Source organism: Chrysochloris asiatica, unplaced genomic scaffold, assembly GCF_000296735.1.
Source record: "Chrysochloris asiatica unplaced genomic scaffold, ChrAsi1.0 scaffold00101, whole genome shotgun sequence".
NCBI classification, from domain to species: Eukaryota; Metazoa; Chordata; class Mammalia; order Afrosoricida; family Chrysochloridae; genus Chrysochloris; species Chrysochloris asiatica.
Window position 1 is genome coordinate 8,828,382 of NW_006408619.1, and position 22,127 is coordinate 8,850,508.

At 46.5% G+C, this 22,127-nt stretch overlaps 2 protein-coding genes across 2 annotated transcripts in view; both read right to left on the reverse strand.

Annotated features, from left to right (window-relative positions):
- HAPLN3 (hyaluronan and proteoglycan link protein 3) overlaps positions 1–10,041 on the reverse strand; it is a 16,691-nt gene extending 6,650 nt beyond the window's left edge. The window contains exons 1-2 of the mRNA XM_006867124.1: positions 9,918–10,041; positions 3,368–3,736 (exon numbers count right to left, since the gene is read on the reverse strand). Of these exons, the coding sequence (XP_006867186.1) occupies positions 3,368–3,736; positions 9,918–10,041 (493 nt within the window). The remainder of the gene's footprint in view (positions 1–3,367; positions 3,737–9,917) is intronic.
- Positions 10,042–18,779: 8,738 nt separating this feature from the next.
- Positions 18,780–22,127, reverse strand: part of MFGE8 (milk fat globule-EGF factor 8 protein) — a 23,757-nt gene continuing 20,409 nt past the window's right edge. Inside the window, exons 10-11 of the mRNA XM_006867167.1 lie at positions 19,109–19,190; positions 18,780–19,013 (exon numbers count right to left, since the gene is read on the reverse strand). Of these exons, the coding sequence (XP_006867229.1) occupies positions 18,780–19,013; positions 19,109–19,190 (316 nt within the window). The remainder of the gene's footprint in view (positions 19,014–19,108; positions 19,191–22,127) is intronic.

Sequence of the window (22,127 nt, forward strand, 5' to 3'; positions counted from 1 at the left end):
GAGTAATTGATGGTCTGTTCCACAGTCTGCCTCTGGCCTTGTTTTCACTGAAGATATGGAGCTTTTCCATCGTCTCTTTCCAAAGATGTAGTGAATTTGATTTCTATGTATTCCATCTGGTGAGGTCCATGTGCATATTAGTCTCTTATGCTGTCTAAAGAAGGTATATGAAATGGACAAATCATTGATATTGCAGAATTCTATCGTGCATTCTCCACCATCACTTCTATCACCAAGGCCATATTTTCCAACTACTGATCCTTCCTCTTTGCTCCCTACCTTTGTATTCCATTCACTAGTAATGATCAATACATCTTTATTGCATTTTTGATTGATTTCAGATTGAAGAAGTTGGTAGAATTCTTCTATTTTCATCTTCACTGGCTTTAGTGGTTGGTGCATAAATTTGAATAATAGTGGTATTAGCTGGGCTTCCCTGTAGGCGTATGGATATTATCCTATCACAAACAGTATTGTACCTCATGACTAATCTGGATATGTTCTTTTTGATAATGAATGCAACACCATTCCTCTTCAATTTGTCATTCCCTGTATAGTAAACCATGTGGTTGTCAGATTCAAAATGGCCAATACCAGTCCATTTCAGCTCACTAATGCCTAAGATATCGATGTTGATGCATTCTAGTTCATTTTTGACAACTTCCAATTTTCCCAGATTCATACTTTGTACATTCCATGTTCCAATTTTCAATGGATGTTTACAGCTCTTTCTCTTCATTTTGAGTTGTACCTCATCAGCAAATGAAGGTCCCGCGGGCTTTTCTCCCACGGGCTTTACTCCATTCACATCATCACAGCCAGCTCTACTTTGAGGAGGCAGCTCTTTCTCAGTAGCATTTTGAGTGCCTTCCAACCTGAAGGGCTCATTTTCCAGCACTGTATCTGCCAGTGTTTCTCTGCTGTTCATAAGGTTTTCAGTGACTAAAGATTTAGAAGTAGTTTGTCACTCTTTCTTCCTAGTCTGTCTTCGTCTGGAAGCTCATGTGAAACCTGTCCACCATGGGTGACCCTGCTGGTATTTAAAATCCCGGTGGCATAACTTCCAGAATCACAGCAACTCACAATCCACCACAGTACGACAAACAGACGAATGGTGGGGCTTCCTTGTAGGCATATGGATATTATCCTATCACAGACAGCATTATACTTCAAGATCTTTTTTTTTTTTTTGCTGGTGGCTGCAAGTTTATTTCTACTGGGAGCAAGGTACACAATTATGGGATGTGGGAAAGCTAGCATGTGACTAGACAGTAAAGAATGGGGTTCTCTTGACTTCTTTTTGGTGTTTTGGTTTTTTGATGTGAAAAAAAACAACCAGTTCTCCACTCCAAGTAGCCTGTCTCGTTTCTGGGGCCTCAGGAAGCCGCTGGCAAGGTGAGCACTCAGGAGGGCCCAGCACTGGAGTTGCCAGCGGCATGTCAGGCTGCTTCCTGGTCGTGCCTGGTGCCAGGTCACAGGTGACCACACCATTGGAGGTCTGGGGGGTACCTGAGTGCTCTGAGGACTCCAACACAGGGGCCATGATTGGGATGGTGGTCTTCCTGAAGAAGCAGCTCACGCACCAGTGGCCTACTAGGTCAGTCTTGGGGAGACCCAGGTGGTGGGAGACAGCTTCGCTGAGGTACTCAGCACTTTGGCAGGAGCTGTTACTGGAAGTAGACCCCAGGAGACCTGGTAGGAGAGGCTGGTCAGCAGAGCAGGGCCCTCAGCCAGCACATCCTGTCCACTAGCCTTTCAGCCACTGGCTTTAAAGGCAGTAAAAAGGGTGGGACTGGGTGCCCTCAGCAAGACGCCCCTAAGTCTCAAGGACATGAGTCTCAAGGAGCTGGGAGTGTGGAGAGGCATCAAGAGGCCGGTTGTCGGCTTCTGTGCTTGGCCTAGAGATGGGGAGCCGGGTTGGATGGGTCACACAGGTGGTAATGGTAACAGTCATGAGTGGCCACAAGGGATGCCGCCAAGCTCTTGCTTGGTGCCTGGTAGAAACCACAGCGGCAACCCCAGGGTGGTGAGATAGGAGTGGGAAGGGGCTACGCCATGGAGCCCACCAGCACAGGAGACCGCAGGAGGCCGATCCTCAACCACAGTGCAGACAGTGTCTTCAAGACAGATCTTGAAATGTTCTTTTTGATGATGAATGCAATGCCATTCCTCTTCAATTTGTCATTCCCGGCATAGTAAACCATGTGACTGTCAGATTCAAAATGCCCAATACCATTTCAGCTCACTAATACCTAATCTTTATATGTCCCATTTCATTTTTGACAACATCCAATTTTCCTAGATTCATACTTTGTACATTCCAGATTCCAATTATTAATAAATATTTACAGCTGTTTCTCCTCATTTTGAGTTGTGCCCCATCAACAAATGAAGATCCCAAAGTCTTACTCCATTCATGTCATTATGGTCAGCTCTACTTTCTGGAGGCAACTCTTCCTCTATCTTATTTTGTGTGCCTTCCAACCTGAGGGGCTCATCTTCCAGCGCTATATCTGACAATAGTCTGATGATCTTCGTCATGTTTCAATATTCAATATTCTGGTGCTGATAGTGTTCCACTGCTACTCATAAGGTTTTCAGCAACTAAATATTCATAAGTAGTCCATCTCTCCTTCTTCCTAGTCTGTGTTAATCTGGGAACTCAGTTGAAGCTTGTCCATCATTGGTGTGCCCTGCTGGTATATATATATAACTTTAAATACCTTTTACGTAATAAAAGATGAAAGAAGGGAGAAGTGAGCAGAAGGAGGGACCTACCACCAAGAAAGGAGAGCCAGGAGTGGAGCGCATGCATCCTTTGGACTTGGGGTCCCTGCACTGGGAAGCTCCTAAAAGCTCCTAGATCCAGGGGAAGACTGATGTCAAGATGCATGGAGATCTCAAAGGCATGCTGGGCCTATGATGCTGAAATGACTCAAGGAGTTTTCTCCAGAGCTGGCGCTCTGAATTCAAACGTCTAGCATCCTAAACTGTAAGAGAATCATTTCTGTTTGTTCAAGTCATTCACGTGTGGTGCTTCTGTTACACCAGCACCGGAGAACTCAGACACCGTGTCTCTGAATACGACGAAGGTGAAAGGGAGCAGAGTGTAGCAGATACTTAAGCCATAGTGGTTCAAATCCCAACACTACCATTACAAGCTCTGCAATCTTAGGAAAGTTACTTTACCTCTCTCTGTCTCAGGTTCCTCATCTGCAAAATGAGGATGATAATAGTAGAATTGATTTGGGGATTCAATATGAGAACCTGTGTAAAGCTCAAAGGTCTGTATATGGATGTTTCCTCAGGGCCCTCTACCCCCACCCCTGGGTGCCAACATCCCTGAAGCAACATGTCAGGGTCTCACCCCGAAGCTCCAGCTCCACCACGCTGCTCTCATCCTCCAGCCCATCGATGACCTCACAGCGATAGTGTCCATAGTCCTCCTGCTGCAGGTTCCGGATCTCCAAGGAGACTTCACGCTCCCTGTCCTGCCGCAGGTGCACCCGGCCTTGGTAGTCCCCGAAGGAGCGGTGGCTCGGCCCGATGGCCACCAGCACATCCTGCTCCGGAGCCCCGTTCTCTGACAGCTTCCACCACTTGATACGCACGTGCCTGGGGGAGGCCAGGGCTGGCTCATACCGGTAGTGACATGGCAGGGTCACATTGGCCCCTCGGTGACTGAACAGCGTCTCCTCAGCTGTCTCCACCACCAGCTTCACTCCATTGAAGGGACCTGTGGGGAGAAGCATGGTGCTGAGGAGGAACAGCTGTAGCACATCTGTATCCTTGCCAGGACCCCACCTCCTCATGCCGAGCTGTCTACAGGCTCAGGTATAGGCTGCAAAAATGGGCACAATTCTCCACTCCTCACAGTCCCCACCCACTCTTCAATATAACTCTGCAGCTCCTCCCACCCTCCTCCTCCAGTCTGTTCTCCAAGCTTGCCACTTGCTTGGACCAATTGGATGCACCGGGTCTAAGCCTAGTCCTTGGGAGGCTTGCCACTCCCTCTCTTTCTTTTGGAATCTTGCCAACTCTCGTGAAAAAAAGCCTGGGGTCATCTGATGAGGGATGAGAGACCTAGCTAAAGACAACCTAGACCAGCCATCCCCAAGCTGAGCCACCAACAGACTGAGGTTCATGAATGAGCACAGCCAAGACCAGAAAAACAACCCAGCTGAGCCCAGCCCAAAATGCTGACCCACAGAATCATGAGCTAAATAAATAGCTGTTGTCTTTAGACCTTATGTTTTGAGGTGGTTTGCTAGGCAGCAAAAGCTGAATTTGGCACTTTCTCAGAAAGCGAAACATACAATTACCATGTGACCAGCAATTCTACTCCTAAGTATATAGACTTAAAAGCAGGGACTCCAACAAAAACATGTCACAAAAATTCACAGCAGCACTATTCACAACAGCCAAATGGTGGAACCCCGCCCCCCATGTCCAACAAGAGATGAACAAATAAAGAACATATGGTCTGTTCATACAATACAATGTTATTCAGCCATAAAAAGGAGTGATACTTGCTACAACACAGATGAACCCTGAAAACATTATGCTGACTGAAACAAGCCAGGCACAAAAGGACAAATATTATATGATTTATATATAAATCCAGAAGTAAATCCATGAAGACAGGAAGTAGATTAGTGGTCGTTAGGGGAATGTGAGACATGAGTGTTAATGGAGACAGGATTTTCTTTTGGAACTAGATAGACGCGTTAGTAGCACAGTAATGTGAGTGTATTAAATGCCACTAAATTGGGAGCTTGTGTGTGTGTGTGTGTGTGTGTGTGTGTGTGTGTGTGTGTGTTTAGTCAAGTTGGTTCTGACTCATGAGGACCCTGTGTAGGGTTTCTGAGCTTAAAAATGGCTAATTTTGTGTTATATGAATCTCACCCTCGATTGAAAAAACAATTAATGTAAGGAACTAAATGAAGTAACAGGCAGCAACATGAACATCTCCACAAAAGGTAGGTGGTGAGGACTAGCAGCCACGGCTCGATGCCCCCAGTGTCTCCTTCCCTACTGGTCCCGGGGAACACAGCCTCCAACTGTGCATCCTGACTCTTCCCAAACACCCAGTGGCACTGGTAAGATGAGGCCAGAACATCGAGAGGCGACTAAGTAAGTGGTAACAAACACAGAGCATAAAATACAACAAAAGAGTCAAGTTTATAGACCAAGGCAAACTCATCTTTAGCCCTCTCTAGCGGGCCTCACGGAGTCCTGGTGTGGCACTGTGGGTTAATGCGCTACTGCAAAGTCGTTTGAACTGCAACATTGGTGGTTCAAACTCACCAGCTGCTCCTTGGAAACCCTTTACAGGGTCGCTATGGGTCAGAATCAACTCAAGGGCACTTAATAACAACAACAGTGGGTCTCACTGGTACGATCAGCACTGGACTGAGAAACATAAGGTCAGCAGTTCAAATCCATCAGCTACTCCGTGGAAGCCTTATACAGGGTCGCTATGAGTCTGATGGCACTTAACAACACTGGACCTCACAAGGAGCTCTGGTGGTGCAGTGGTTAAGCACTCAGCTGCTAACTGAAAGGTCAGTGATGCATACCTACCAGCCCCTGCAAAAGAGAAAGATACACTATTCTGCTTTGTTAAAGTTTACAGCCTTAGAAATCCTATAGGACAGTTCTCCTCTGCTCTACAGGCAAACTAGGAGTCATTATGAGTCAATACCAACTCGACAGCAACAGGTAGGGAGAGACCTCACTCCCAGACTTATGAAAAGGGTTTTTACTTGGGGATCCTAGTGTGACACAGTACTATAAGCACTCGATCGCAAAGTTAGTTGGAACTACAAGGTTGACAGTTCAAACTCACAAGCTGCACCTCTGAAACCCTACACAGGGAAACTGTAAGTCAGAACAGACTCAACAGCATTTGACAACAACACTAACGGAAAGGTTGGCAGTTCAAACCCACCCACAGGTGTTGTAGAAGAAAGTTCTGGGGATCTACTTCTGTAAAATTACAGCCATTAGAAACTCAGTGGAGCTCAGTTCTCTGAAACACATGGAGTTGGCCATGAGTGGGAATCAATTCCATGACAACTGGATTTTTTGTTTTGTTTTGTGTTTTTGTTCTTTTGTAAGGATCTCACTGCCTCTTTCCCTTGGGGCTGGACATCAAGACAGGCATGAGGCATTCAGAGACGGGGCAGTATCGGAGAGAAGCTAGGAGGTAAACAGACAAGCTCCAGAAGAGGATCTCATGCTGAAAAGAGTTGTACCCAACATGCCAGTTGTCTAGGGTCATGGTCCCCAAGCTTCAGCATCACAGGAACTGATTCGAAGTGTTAACTCTTGGGTTCCACCTGAGACCTACTGAATCTGAACCTCTGGGGTGGGACCCTGTGCTCTGTTCAAATAATCCCTCCGGGTGACCCTGTGGCTCACTTACTCAGCTAGAAAATCCCTGATCTGGAAACCCAGTCCTGCACAGAGGTTTAGGGTAATAAACGCTGGAGTGCCACCATTTCGCAACTTTGTAATCTAATCAAGCCTCCATTTCCTCATTCGTAGGTACCTACAGTGTCTGTGGGAGTGATGCGGCTCTGTAGGAAAAGCAATGGACTGCTAACCACAAAGTCAGCGGTTCGACTCTACCAGGTGCTCTGTCAGATAAGGATGAAGCTTTCTGCTCTTGCAAAGATTTACAGCCTAGGAAACCTTATACAGGGTTGCTATGAGTCAGAACTGATTCAATGGCACTTAACAATAACACCTGTGTGTGATGCCTGGTGTGGTGCTATAGGATAAGCACTGGACTACTAACCACAATGTTGGTGGTTCAAACCCACCAGCCACTTCCCAGAAGCCCTACACAGAGTTGCTATTAGTCAGAAGCAACTTGATGGACCTTAACAATAACAATGCCTGTGGTGATATTTTTAAAAGTGGGGGCAGAACACATGAAACGCAGAAGATGCCCAATACAAGTGAGCTGGGACAATTGTTTAGGGGAGAGTTCCTTTGTTGTCCCCCAACTCCCTTTGTTGTTGCTGTGCGTTGTTGACTCGAACTCATATAATAACGCTATAAGACAAAATAGGTAATGCACTGGACTGCAAAATTGCTATGAACCGCAAGGTCGGCGGTTCAAGCTCACCAACGGCTCCTCGGAAACCCTATACAGGGTCGCTATGGCGACTTGAAGGAACCGACTCAACGACACTTAACAACAACAACAGTCTTTGCAGGAGCAGATCACAGATCTTTTCTCCCGTGGAGTGACTGGTATACTCGAACCACTGACCTTTCGGCTAACACTCAGGAGCTCTGTGCCACCAGGAACTCCTTAACGCTCTTTGTTGTTTTGTTGTTGTTAAGTGCCATCCAGTTGGTTCCAACTCAGTACAGGATTTCCGAAGTTGTAAATCTTTCCAGGAACAGAAAGTCTCATCATTCTCCCGCAGAGCAGAGTTGTGGGCTCAAACCACCTACCTTGTGGTTCGCAGATGTGTGCCTATCCCATAGAGCCGCTGTGCACCTGTAAACTCCCTTTAGCATCCCTTATAAAAAGGGCAGGATAGACACAGAAACACACAGAGGAGAAAGGTACCTTGGGAAGACAGAGTCGGATGAAAGCTATCTCGACAAGCCCACAAACACCAAGGATGGCTGGCAGCTACGAGAAGCTAAGATACACACACAGAAGGACTTCCTTCTACAGCCATACCCTGAATTTGGATTTTTAACTTCCTGAACTGTGAAAAAGTAAATTTCTGTTCTTAAAGTCATTCGCTTGTAGTCTATTTGTTTTGTTTTTACAGCCACACTAGGTAACTTAGACAACTCAGTTGTACTGCCTGTTGTTGTTGTTGTTAGGTGCCATCAAGTCAGTACCGACTCACAGTGACCTTATGACAACAGAATGAAACACTGCCAACTTCACGATTGTTGCCACGCTTGGATCCATCAATGCTGTCACTTGGCCAATCCATCTCGCTGGGGCTCTTCCTCTTTTTCTCTGACCCTACACCTTACAAAACATGATATCCTTCTCCAGCGACTGGTCCCTCCTAATCTCAAGTGCGAGAGACAAAGTTTGGCCATCCTGGCCTCCAGGGGGCGCTCTGGCTGCACTTCTTCCAACACAGATCTATTGGTTCTTTTGGCAGCCCACGGTACTTTTAGTAGTCGTCAATCAGACACTCAGTCAGATGTTGGTGTGAAGATGTGGTAATATAGTTACCAAGGACAATCAGGGTCTTTGAGGAAAGGCGATTACCCTCAGGAATGTGGACATTGTTGGTGTTAAATGCTGTCGAGGCCGCTCCAACTCACAGCAATCCTGTATAAGGTTTCCGAAGAGCAGCTGGTGGATTTGAACATCCAGCCTTGCAGTTCAAACAGACCTTGGGGTTCCTGTACATTATCCGGCAGCGCCACACCAGGACTCCCTGTTTAATCAGTTGGAAGGCCTTATGAACAAAATTGAAGAAAAAGAAATTCTGCTTCCAGACTGAAGCACCAACTCCTACCCGAGCTTCTAGCTACCCTACGGATTTCAGATTTGCTGACTTCCACGATCACATGCACAGCTCCTTAAAATAAATCTCATTACACACACAAATCTAAAATGCTGGAGAAAATATTAAAATTGTCAAAGATTTCATTTTACTTGGATCCATAACCAATACTAATGGAAACAGCAGTTAAGAAATCAAATGACATATTGCATTAGGAAAATCTGCTGCCCAAGGCCTCTTTGCAGTACTAAAGAGCAAAGATATCATTTTCAGGACTAAGGAACACCTGACCCAAAACATGGTCTTTTCAATTGCCTCGTTTGTATGTGAAAGTTTGGCAATGAATAAGGTATCTAGTCATTTGAATTATGGTGTTGGTAAAGAACATTTAAAGTATTCTTGAAGAAAGTATTCAATATTCTTCACCCATCTGTGTTGGAAGAAGTGGAGCCAGAAGACTTCTTAGAAGCGAGGATGGCAAAATTTCATCTGACATACTTTGGACATGTTATCTGGAGGAACCAGTCCCTGGAAAAGGACGTGCTTGGTAGAAGTAGAGGGTCAACGAAAAAGAGTAAGACCCTCAGTGAGATGGATGGACAGACTGGCTGCAACCAAGTGCTCAAATATTACTGGGTGGACGGTGAGTAGGGTAGCTGTTGTGCATAGGGTAGCTGTAAGTCAGAATCTACTCAGTGATACCTAACAAAAACATAGATACATATGTATATATATATATATATAGAGAGAGAGAGAGAGTCCTGGTGTGGCACTGTGGGTCAATGAGCAAGACTGCAAAGTTGTTTTGAGCTTGTCAGAGGTTCAAGCTCACCAGTCGCTCCTTGAAAACCTTATAAAGGGTCACTATGGGTTGGAACCGACTAGACAGCACTTAACAACAACAGGGTCCCTGGGTGGCACAAAGGGTTTACACATGGCTAGTAACCTGTCTAATATAGACGCTAAACTCTCTTTCTACTGTTGTTAAGTGCTGTCGAGTCGGTTCCAACTCATAGCAACCCTGTAAAGGATTTCCAAGGAGTGGCTGGTGAGCTTAAACTGGCGACCTTGCAGTTCAAACTGACCTTGCAGTCCAGTGCTTTATCCTACAGCACCACACCACAACTACAAAAGAGCTCACATTTAAATCGTGGAAAACTGCCAGGACTTTGAGAAAGTATAGAAAACACAAACAATTATTCTTAAATAAATGTGGCTCTGGGCCTGAGGGGTTAGCAAATACAGAGTGCCAAAACCATGCCTTCTTCTCATCTTAAAACAAGACTAGTCCATTACAAGGGTCCAGAGGGCAAAGGGACTGCTAACTTCTCATCCTGCCCCAGCCTGGACCTTGCATATATCACTGTGAAGGTAGGGAGGGCCCATGGAGGAAAGGGCTGAGCCGAGGAAGCCACCTACCTTCGCCATGGCCGGGGCCAGGGCCCCAGCTCTCAGGGCTATTGGAGTAGTAGAAGCCGTTATAGAAGGGCAGTCCAGAGGTGCAGGCCAGCAGGAGCAACAGGACCAGGAATGGGGGTTTCATACTGTCATGGACAACTGAAGGAGAAAAAAAAGCCAGTTAGAGCAGCCCGGAGCCCTCTGTTCCAGCATCCATTCAACCGTCAGTTACAGAGACCTGCTACACAACAGGCAAGGTCCGTGGGTGTCAGACGCGGTTTGCACTCAATTACTAACTAAACAGTAGGTGGTTTGATCCCATGGAGCATGGCCTGACGATCTGCTTCCACAAAGATTACAGACAACACGGCTTTAAAGGGCAGTTGTGAAATGTTTACTTCAATCCAGAAATTTCTACGGGGGGTTGAGAGTGCCACAATGTGAAATGTATCTCTTACTCTGGGTCCAGGTTAAAAAAACAAACAAACACCATGGTTAAGCATTCCAGTTTTGGTGGATGCTCAAATACAACAAGAAGCCAGCCTGTGGGCCTTCATTTACTGATCTGATTTTTTTTTCAATATTACATTAAAATATGTCATCTGTAGCCTAGTTTAGTGAGTAGCATTTAGAATCTTGAAAGCTTGTGAGAGTTTCCCCAGCAAGATGGCAGAGCAGGCTGACCAGACGCACTGAGCAGTAAAGACATGGGAGACCAAGTGAAACCGATACGCATGGTGATCCTGGAACCCTGAGTGTCAGAGGCTAGGACAGAGAGGTAGACTGAATGCCGACTGGAAGAGCAAGCTGAAAGGGGCAGTAAGAGAGAAGAAAAATGGGTGGGCTGTCAGCTGGCGTGAAGCAGGGAAGCCATCTTGAACTTTTGCGTTGACTATGACCAGCAGGCAAAGGTCACAGCTAAAATTGGTAGGCAAAAGGACTGTAGTTCCCCCAGTTCTGTTCCCTCCTGGGAACTGGGGATGTGTCCAGTCCCTGCCTGTGCCAACCCAGCAGCCAGTGGCACCCCGTCCTGTGCAACTTGGGCTCTGCCTGGGGTCAGGCACTGGGGGTACCACCCCTGCTTCTGAAATGCACATGGACCCTCCCTGAACTACACTACAGGAACAGAGTACGGAGTTTACATTTCCAGTCTCTATCACATCTACCAGGACATACCAACATATAATCATCAATTAAATATAAATACGACACCACAGTCTCAGAGAAAACGGTTTCAACTCACATGAAGAAACAAGTGACCAAAATACAGAGTCAGAAAATATAATGCCAGAAATGCTATCAGAACTACTGGATAAGAAATTGAACAAATGATATTCAGGTATTGAGAGAATGGTCGAGAATACTGTAGGTGAAATCAAAGAAAACACAGACAGAACTTTAGAAGAATTCCGGAATACACTACAAAAACAAACTGACCAAATAAATGAAAAGCTGGAAACCCTACATAAACACCAATTAGAAAGTCAGAGGATTAATACTAAGACTTCAGAAACAGATAATGCATTGAGTAGGCAAAGATGTAGAACCCAATGGAGGGTTGAATTACTGAGCTTGACGACAAATCTCTCAGTATTCATTTGCTAAAGGAACAATGGGGGAGGGGGATTAAAAAATACAGAGAAAGCTTAAGATTTATGTGATTATCTATCTTGGTCTGGTACTATAGAACAAGCATTGGTCTCCTAACTTCAAGGTTAACAGTTCAAGCCCACAAGTTGCTCCTCGGAACCCCTCTATAGGGTCACTATGAGTCAGTACCAACTGGACAGCATTTACCAACAACTATAAATAGACATTTATAAGCATCATTGGTTTTACTTCTCTAGAGAACCCAGCTTAAGATGTGGCCCCACCATTGCCTTTACTAAGGGGTCTCAAAGATTAAAAGACTGGTTAACAGTGGTGGAATCATTTGGAGAAGGATAATGGGAATAATTGCATAGTGAACATAGTCAATGTCACTGAATCACACATATAAAAATGTTGAAACAGCAAATGTTCTTTTTAATGTATATTTTTACCATAGTAAAAAAATTAAAACTTTTTCTAACATAAAGGAGGAGCTGAGCTCTTCTGCTGGAGACCTGAGGTTCTATCATTATGATCCTAGGACCATCAAGAAGTCAGAACATGACTGGAGTGTGGGATCCCTGCCTGGAAAAGCAACAACAACAAAGACAACAGCAGAGGCGGTGGCAGCTGGGGACTCTGGCCCATGGACTGAGGAAGAAGAGTAATGAAAACTGAAGACGCTTGGAAACAACTAGTTACCTGAAAATCAGTCTCCACAACCCGGAGATGAGAAGAAACAGATGGTGCTCAGTTACTAGAGCCCACTGTTCTGAAAGAGATCACATTACAAGGTTTGGATTTGTTGTTGTTAAGTGCCATCGAGTCAGTTCCGACCCATAGCAACCCTGAACAGGGTTTCCGAGGCTGTAAATCTTTATGGGAGCAGAAAGCCTCATCTTTCTCCTGTGGAGCAGCTGAGTTTCAAACTGCTGACCTTGCGGTTCTCAGCCCGATTCATAACCACTAAGCTACCAGAGAAAATGTGGGACAAAACTCAAAAATAAGTAAGTAAATGAAAACCAGACCAGACTTACTGGTCAGATAGAGACTGGTGGGGCCCTATGATCTTTGGTCACTTTTCAGGTCTGGAACTGAACCCACCCTGGTGAATGGTTCGATTTTCAGCCAAGCAATAGATACATATATGGGGGAGGGGGACAACAACACTAGTGATATAGGCACACCATAGAATGGTCAGCCATTGGCGATCAGACAACTTTCAGAGGGGTGGGGAAAGAAGGAGGAATGGAAACAGGAAACCCAGGGAGGAAGTGACATCAGTGATATTACATTGAGGAGACTGCATTCGAGATGAAACAAAATGTACGATTTGTTGAATGTAAAATGGATGATCTGCTCTATAAATTTTCACTCAGTTCACAATAAAAAGTTTAAAAATTTTTTTAAAGAAGAGGAGAAACTAATTAGAGGAGGGGCCAAGAGCCACAGTCAGGCCTTCGCAATGCTGTGTGGTGCGTACCAAGACCTGGAGACAGAACAGGAATATGACAGTTCAATTGGACACACAGGTGTTGTTGTTGTTGTTAAGTGCCATTGAGTTGGTTCTGACTCACAGTGACCCTATAATAGGGTTTCCGAGGAGCGGCTGGTGGATTTGAACTGCAAGCCTTGTGGTAGCAGTCCAGTGCTGAACCTACAGAGCTACAGCAGGAAACAGGAGTTAGCCAGGTGGAAAAGGATTTGCCACCAGTGGGCACAGCAAAAGCAAAGGTGCAGAGATCAGAAGAGTGCTGAGTGGTCTCCATCTGAGCTCCCACACTCTCCCAGACCCATTATTTGCCCTTGTCAGCTGGACTCTGGTCCCTAGGGTCACTTCTCCTGGGCTCCCTGACCTTGTGGCTTCCAGATGGATCATGCAATGGGCCCCAACAACAGGGGGTGAGCAGGTGGGGAGAGAGGAGACAGGTACTTGTTCCCTCCCCATTCCAGAGTCTCCGACTAATGCCATCTCTACAACACCTTGGGTTCCCGCTTTCTTGGCCTCTGTAAATCTTCTTTCCTTTCCAGATCCGGGGGCAGAGAATGCTTTGCTTTGTCTTTGGGTCCCCCACCTCCTTGTTTCTTCCCTTCACTCTGCCCTCCAGAAGCAGTCCCTTCACTAAAGCATCTTTATGATGACCAGCTGGGGGGACTTTGACTCGCTGCCAGGACCCACACTGACACAGGGAAGAGCAGGAGAAAAGAACCAGCAAGACCACTGTCCAGGTTCCCTCGGGAGTTAAGTGACTCAGTCTGTCCTCTGTCCCAAAGGTCCCAGGTGTCAAGGATGGCTTTAAGCTAAGGGCCACAGGATCAGACCTACATCCTAGAAACACCCCTCCAGAGAAGGGTGGGCCATGGGGCAGTGTAAACAAAGTAAGACCAGTCATTTGCTACTATAGAAATGATTATGTATAAAAGGAAATTAAATGCTTGGGGTGTAATTTAAGATGGGCAAAGCAAGGCATAAAATTGCCACTGTGCTATGATTGTTAGCATGAGGCTTTCTGAATGCCTGTGTACAGGAGCCAAAGGGGAAGAAAACACCAAGAGAGAGGGGAAGGAGGGAGAGAAGGAAGAGGGGGAAGATGGGAGAGAGGGAGAGAAAGGGAGGAAGAGAGAAAAAAGGAGGGAGAGAGGAAGGAAGTGTTGTCGAGGTTAAGTGCTGTCAAAATCTGTTCTGACTCATTGCGACCCCACATAGGGTTTCTAAGAAGTGGCTGGTGAGTTGACCTGCCAACCTTGCAATTCAAACCAACCTTGCAGTTGAGTGCTTTTCTTACAGCACCACACCAGGGTCCAGAAAAGAGGGTAGTCTTTGCATTTAGAACCAGGAGGGATGTGGAGAGAGGAGCGAAGGGCTTGTGGAGGCTGAGCTGGATGTCTCGGGGTCACCCCATGCCTGAGCACCCGAACCCAGAATTATCTCACATCCGGTGTGATAGGGAGGGGAGGGGCCCCCATATTCTGCTTGCAATGGTCCCAGCCTCTAAAACAGCTCATTCTGAGCAGATGCTTTGGTATGAGAAAGGATTTCCCTGAAATGAGCAAATACAAGTGTCTCTGCCACATATGATAGTTGTTTCCTTGGGGGTGGGGGGTATGGGGTGAAAATGCATTTGAGGGAGAAAACAGGCTTGGGCAAACTACAGAAAGCATGCAACTGTGCAGCCAGAGTGCTAGCAAAACCAAAAGTGACCCTAATATGAAACCCCAGGCTTGTAAAAGCTCACTGGAATCCACTGATGGTCATCTGTATGCCCTTTGCAGCCTTCACCTTGCTGGCAAGTGTACCCTATTTTAGTCCTGGGGGCATTTCATTCCAGTAGAGACTAGACGTATCAAAATTCAAAATCAGACCCAAGGTGAAGCCACCTTCTCAATCTTTTTTTTTTGTTTGTTTTAAACATAGGGAGAAATGTCTTTACAACTTCTTCACCAGGAGTCCTAGTTTTATCAAAACACCTTGTATTGTAGAAAGTGCTCTTAAGTGCTAAACTGAGGTTCAGAAATGCAAAATCACTTGTCAAAGGTGCAGAGGTGCAGAAGCCAGAGAAGAGTGCTCGGTGGTTAGAAGAAGAAGTTGGAATTTGACTTCATCTATTCTACAAATATTTATCATGATGCATGATAAATATTTGTTAAATAGATGAGGACAAATTCCAACAAAACTCTGAACAGAAACTATTGCCAACCAAGAATCATATACCCAGCAAAGCTGTCCCTCAAATACGACAGCAAAATTAGGACATTTTCAGAAAAACAGAAATCAAAGGGGTTTGTAAAAACTAAACTAACTCTACAAAACATACTAAATGAAGTTCCTTGGACTAACCAACAAGAGCAGATAACCGCCTGAGATTAACACTAGAGAGGTATGCACACCATACAACTGTCAGCCATTTGACAAAATTCAGAAGTGTTGGGAAAGAAGAAATGGAAACAAGAAACAAGAGGCTTGCAATCATTGAGATGAAACCAAGGGTATGATTTGTTGAATGTAAAACTGATGATCTGCTTTCAATTCACAATAAAAAGTTAAAAAAAAAAAGATCGTTACATTGTGTGGTGCTGTGGGTTAATGCACTGGACTGCAAAGTTGGTTTGAACCACAAGGTCGGTGGTTCAAGCTCACCAGCTGCTCCTCAGAAACCCCATACAGGGTCACTATGGGTCTGAACCAACTCGACGGCGCTTAACAACAACAATAACAGTTGTTGCATGGAAGACACAACTGTTGTATCTACTCATCCAGAGCAAAAGAGAACCAAAAATGAAACAAAAGACTCAAAGAAGAAATTATTAATAGTTAAAATAGTCTACGTGACCCACAGTTTCATCTACCCCGAGACCAGAAGAACTTGATGGTGCCCCTCTTACCATTACTGACTGCTTTAATAGGATCCACAATTGGCAGCCCTACAAAAAAGGGAGAAAATGTGGACCAGAACTTCAAATTCCTAAGAAACAAAAAATATAACAGACGTACTGGATTGTGTGAGACTGAAGGACTCCTGAGACTATTTCTCAGAGACTCTTCAAATCTTGAACTAAAAGGAACCCCTGAAGTCATCTTGTAGCTACATAACAAACTGGCTCAAAAAATAATGAGTATCGCCCACAAGCACTTGTTAAGTGCCATCGTGTCTGTTCTGACACATAGCGACCCTTTATAAGGTTTCCGAGGAGCAGCTGGTGAGCTTGAACCAATGACCTTGTGGTTTAAACTGACTTTATGGTCCAGTGCATTAACCCACAGAGCCACACCAAGACTATGGTCCATTAAAAAGTCACTTCTATGAGACCAAATAATCAAAGATTACTTTAAAAACAAAGGTAAGCGTGTAAGGGGACAGAGAAATTAGATTAACGGAAACAGAACCAAAATGGAAATAATAAGAATGCCCACATCATGAAAAATGTAACCAATGTCACTGAACAATCTGCATAGAAATTACTGGATGGAAGCCTAAACTTCTGTATAAACCTTTACTGAAAACACAATAAAATGTTACTTTTTAAAAAAAAAACAATGCACACATTGGAGACTTCCAAGGAATCCTGGGACCACGGATATTGAAGGGCAACAAGAACCTTCCTCCTCAAACTATGAGTCAACCGAGAGAGCAAGCCTTGGCCCTAGAGCTGGTGCCTTGAAATTGGACTCTATGGAGTCCTGGTGTGGTGCTGTGGGTTAATGCGCTGGACTGCAAGGTCTGTTTGAACTGCAAGGTCAACGGTTCAAGCTTACCAGCCACTCCTTGGAAACCCTATACAGGATTGCTATGAGTTGGAACTGACTTAATAGGCACTTAACAATAACGACCTAAACTGTCGAGAATTATGGTGGTAAAGAATTTTGAATACACCAATGGACTGTCAGAAGAACAAAACTGTTTTGGAAGAGAATGCTCCCTAAAAGCAAGAATGCTAAGACGTCATCTCATGTACTTTGGACATGCTATCAGGAAGGACCAGTCCCTGAAAAAGGACTTGGTGGTGGTGGTTATATGCTGTTGTGTTGGTTTCAACTCATAACGACCTTATGTAGCATTTCTGAGGCTGCAAATCTTTATGGAAGTGGAAAGCCTCATCTTTCTCCCAAGGAATAACTGTTCTATTTGAACTTCTAACCTGGTATGGTACTGTAGAATAAGCACTCAACTGAAAGGTCAGTTTGAACAGCAAGGTCAGTGGTTGAAACTCACCAGTCACTCTCCAGAAACCCTATACAGGGTTGCTATGGATCGGAACCGACTCGACGGCACTTAACAATAACAACCAGAGCTGAAAAAGAACATAAAGTTTGGTAAAGGTAGAGGATAAGAGAAAGAGGAAAGCCCTCAATGAGATGGATTGACAATTCAGTGGCTGCCACAGTGGATTCAAACAACAATTGTGAAAATGGTGTAGGACAGGCAGTGTTTCGTCCTATTGTACAAAGGGTTGCTGTGAGTCAGAACCATCTCAAAGGTACCTAACAATAACAGACTATACAGCATAAATGTCTGTTTGTTACAGCTATGCCCTTTTGGTATTTTTATTATAGCAGCCCTAGTGTGGCACACTAGGATAAAGCACTGGGCCGCAAGATTGGTTTCAACCACACAGTCAGCAGTTCAAACTCACCAGCCACTCCTTAGAAACCCTATACAGGTTCTCAATAAGTCAGAACCAACTTGACAGCACTTAACACCAACAAAGATAACTAAACAGTACAGAAAAGTCAAACCGGTTACTGCTGAGTGGACTCCAATCAATGGGTTTTCTATGGTGGATTTTTCTGAAATCGTTCACCAGGCCTTTCTCTGAGCCTCAGCTGAGTGTATTCAAACTGCCCATCTTTCCGTTATGAGCAGATTGTTTACCCAGAGACTCCTCTGTAGCAAGCAGGTAGAGGTTAAAGAAATTTCAGGTCACTGCTAGTCGTACAGTTTTGGGTAAACCATTACGTTCTAATGCCTGGCTTTTCTCCCATCCTCAAATCTAGGGCTCTCCCTTCACCCACCCAACTGCCCTGCAGCTGTCCCTTCAGGACCGGCCATCACGTGTCTCAACACACCAGAATAACAAGTCCAGTCCTGACTTGGAGTGGAAGGGAGTTCCTCATGCATCTGCGTCCCCCACCAGACACGTTCTCATTAGGTGAGCCGTGTGTCTAAGTCCTTCAGATACCAGCAGAGGGCAGCCTTGCACCTCCAGGTTGTCGTCAGCTCGGCTCCAGGAAAGGATCTGACATAGGTGCCCCCTGTTTAGACAAGGCTAAGAGAACCTTTGAAGCCGGCGGCCCCGGAAAGTGGAAGTCGGAGGTGTTTCCTACCAACATTCCCAGCCCGCTGACCCGTACGAGGGGCCAGGGTGCCTCCCAATCACCAGCAGGAGCGCTGCTGAGGGTCAGCGCAGTACGCCGCGGGGCAAACGGGGCCAGAGGCTGTCCGTGGTCACCCAACGAGTTAGGGTCCAGGGCTAGGTCCAAGTGCCCAGCGCTGTTTCTTTCCCGGCCACTCACGAGCCCTAAATTTCTCCCTGAGCGACTCCATCTCCCACCTAAGCTTTACCCCTCCACCTTCCCAGCCTCTTCTGGTTTCCATGTCCCTAGGGTAGACACCTCGGTGAGCCAAGGCCTGGAAAACTTTGGCATCTATTGCGTTGGCCCTGGGACGAGCAAAGCAGATCGGGGCTAAGCAGGGAGGACGGCCAGGAGCACAGGTCCGCACTGGGAGCATTCCCACAAATGCCCGGGAGCAGAGCCCCGCGCGGTGCGGAGAGCTGGAGGCTGTAGGGCCGACCTCAGGGACAGGTTGAGAAGAAGGCAGGCAGCCATCGGCGGGAAGGGGGCTGGAGCTGGGTCGTGGTCTCGGATGCCACGGGGTTAGCTCGGATGGGCCTCCTCGCGTTGCACACGCGGATTCCGAGCCAGTCGGCCCACCCCACAACGCCCGGGGCACCCCCAGCCAACGAGTACTGCCAGCTCCGGCCGACAGCTGTCTCCCCACCCGCCCCCTTCCCCTGACCCAGCCTGATCTGGGGGAGATGCACCGGAGACCCAAAATGGGGAAGGAGGAACCTGGCTGCAGAGGGCCCCCGGAGACTGACTAGACTCACACCCAGCCACCTACCGTCCCCGGACAGCTCCTCGACGACTCGAGCGCTCGGGGCCACGGGCTGCTGGGGTCCGAGACACCAGGCAGATTGGGGGATCTGAATGGCCAGAAAGGAAGCGCCTCTCGACAAACCCCCCGCGTTCCCGCCAGGCCAGCCCCCTTAAAGGAATACACGCCCCTTTTCTTCCCAAGGGCTGGGCCAGGGGAGGAGTCGCTACGGCAATGGGCAAGACCCGGCTGGGGACCACCAGACGGGCGAAGCAGCTCAGCATCAGTGACGGGAGATCACGAGGTTAGTCCTGCTGTGGCGCTGCGGGTTAATGTGCTGGACTGCAAGGTCGGTGGTTCAAGCTCACCAGGCGCTCCTCAGAAACCTTATATAGCGTGGCTATGAGTTGGAACCGACTCGATGACTCGACGGCACTTAACAGTGGGATCCCTTCTCCAGCGCTCTCTGCCGATGACCATGGCTACCCCTTGGAAGTAGGATGGAGTGAGAGTGCTGGATACCTTCCCCTCCCGCTGTAAGAAGCTTGTGGCTTGGACCGTAATGAAATCACCAGCCAGACTCACAGTGCCAAACACATACATGGTAAGTGAAGCTTAAATGAGTGGCCTCAGGGGCCACCTGGTTCACTGTACTGGGCCTCCCCTTTCCAGAATGGCTGATTAGTAATTGTTGGTAAGTGCTGTCCAGTGGGTTCTGACTCATAGCAAATCTGTATAGGGTATTCTAGGAGCAGCTGGTGGGTTTGAACTGCTGACCTTGTGATTCCTCACCCAGTGCCGATCCTACAGAGCCACACCAGGACTCCTGATTATTATTATTAGTTGTTGTTGTTGTTGTTAAGTGCCTTAAAGTGGATTCCGACCCATTGTTCTTGTTGTTATGTGCCGTGGAGTCGGTTCCGACCCACAGCGACCCTGAACACGGTTTCCGAAGCTGCAAATCTTTACGGGAGCAGAAAGCCTCATCTTTCTCCCATGGAACAGCTGGTAGTTTTGAACTTCTGACAGTGAGATTAGCAGCCCGATTCATAACCACTACTACCAGAGACCCTATATAGAGTTTCCGAGGAGCAGCTGATGAGCTTGGACCACTGACCTTGTGGTTCAAACCGACTTTGCAGTCCAGTGCATGAACCCACAGTGCCCCAGTATTTAAGAGTCTTTGTCCCTGTACAGGGTTTCCGAGGAGCGGCTGGTGGGTTTGAACCCCAGAGCTTATCCTACAGCACCACACCAAGACTCCTGAAGGGCTGATTGGTTGAATTTCTAGCTTGTCCATACCAGTGGGAGCCCTGGCCTGGACAGCTGTTATTCCTCAGAAGAAGAAAAAACAAAACAACAGTAGAGGCCCTTCAGCATTGACTGGAGGATGGACCATGGAGCCTCCAAGCCCAGAGCCTCTTCCCAAACATACCTCAAGACAGTTCTGTGCGTATTTACCAAAAGAAGCAAGCCATTTACTGTGGAGTCCATTCTTATTCATGGAGGCCCATATGTTGAGACTAGAACTGTACTCCACTGGATTTTCAGTTCTGGTGGCACCATAGGCCAAGCACAACTACTAACCACAAGGTTGGCAGTTCAAACCAACCAGCTGCATCTTGGGAGAAAGATGAAGCTTTCTTCTCCTATAAAGATTTACAGCCTCAGAAACTTTATACAGCATCACTGTGAGCCAGAATCAATTCAGTGGCAGTATGTTTGGGACCTTTGAGGAACAGATCACCAGGACTTTCCTCTGAGGTACCTTTGGTTAGGTGCCACCCACCAACCTTTCCTTTAATAGTCAAGTGCTTTACTGCTTGTGCCACCTTGGGAGTGTGTGTGTGTGTGTGTGTGTGAGATTGCGAGCAAAAAAAAAAAAAAAAAACAGAGTTCACAAACCCAAGTGGACTAGAGGGTAACCGCCAGGCTTAAAAGAACCTAGCATTGGTCCCTCTGCAGAGACACATCTGACTGTGTGTGCAGGGTGAATTGTTCTTATGTGCCATTGAGTTGGTTCCAACACATAGTGACCCTGTATAGGGTTTCCAAGGAGCAACTGGTGGGTTTGAACTGCCAACCTTGTGATTTGTAGTCCAATGCTGATCCTACAGAGCCACACCGGGAGTCCTAAAATGGATTAAGTGCCGGTTGAAGCGGTTCCGACTCATAGCAACCCTGTATAAGGCTTCCGAGGAGTGGCTGGTGAGTTTGAAGCACTGACCTTGCAGTTCAACCCAACCTTGCAGTCCAGTGCTTATCCTACAGCGCCATATTGGTGGTTGGGTGCTACCGAGTCAGTCCCGACTCAGCGACGTAAGGGTTTCCGAGACTGTAAATCTTTACGGAAGCAGAAAGCCTCGTCTTTCCCCCAAGTAACAACTGGTAGATTCAAACTGCTGACCTTGCGATGAGCAACTCAGCTCACAATTTCCATCAGAGGGGAAATAAACAGAACAAAGGCACCAATCCGGAAATTTTAAGCTTCTTCAACAAGGACGGCTAGCGGGTGCGGTCTCCGCAGAGGGGGTGTGGTCTCTACTGGGCTGGGCTTTGCACCAGTGATTGTCTACATTCTCCCATCCAGTGCCCACAAAGCCAAGGAGTCTTCCTATTGTCTCCATTTAAAAGACCAGGGAACTGAAGCCCAGAGAAGTTGTCTGATTTGAGACTTTGAGCTTCTAATCACTTTACTATATTTGTTTCAGTAACGAGAGACTGTACATGGACCAAGAGGCAGTTGTTCGAACAGAACATGGGAACACTGAATGTTTTCAAATTAAGAAAGGTGTGCGACAGCATTGTATTCATTCACCATACTGATTCAACCTGTATGCTGAGCAAATAATCTGAGAAACTGGGTTCTATGAAGAAAAACATGGCATCAAGATTGGAGGAAGGTTCATTAACAACCTACGATATGCAGATGAGACAACCTTGCTTGCTGAAAGTGAAGAAGACTTAAAATATTTACTGATGAAGATCAAAGAGTACAGCCGTTGGTATAGGTTGCATCTCAATGTAAAGAAAACAAAAATCTTCA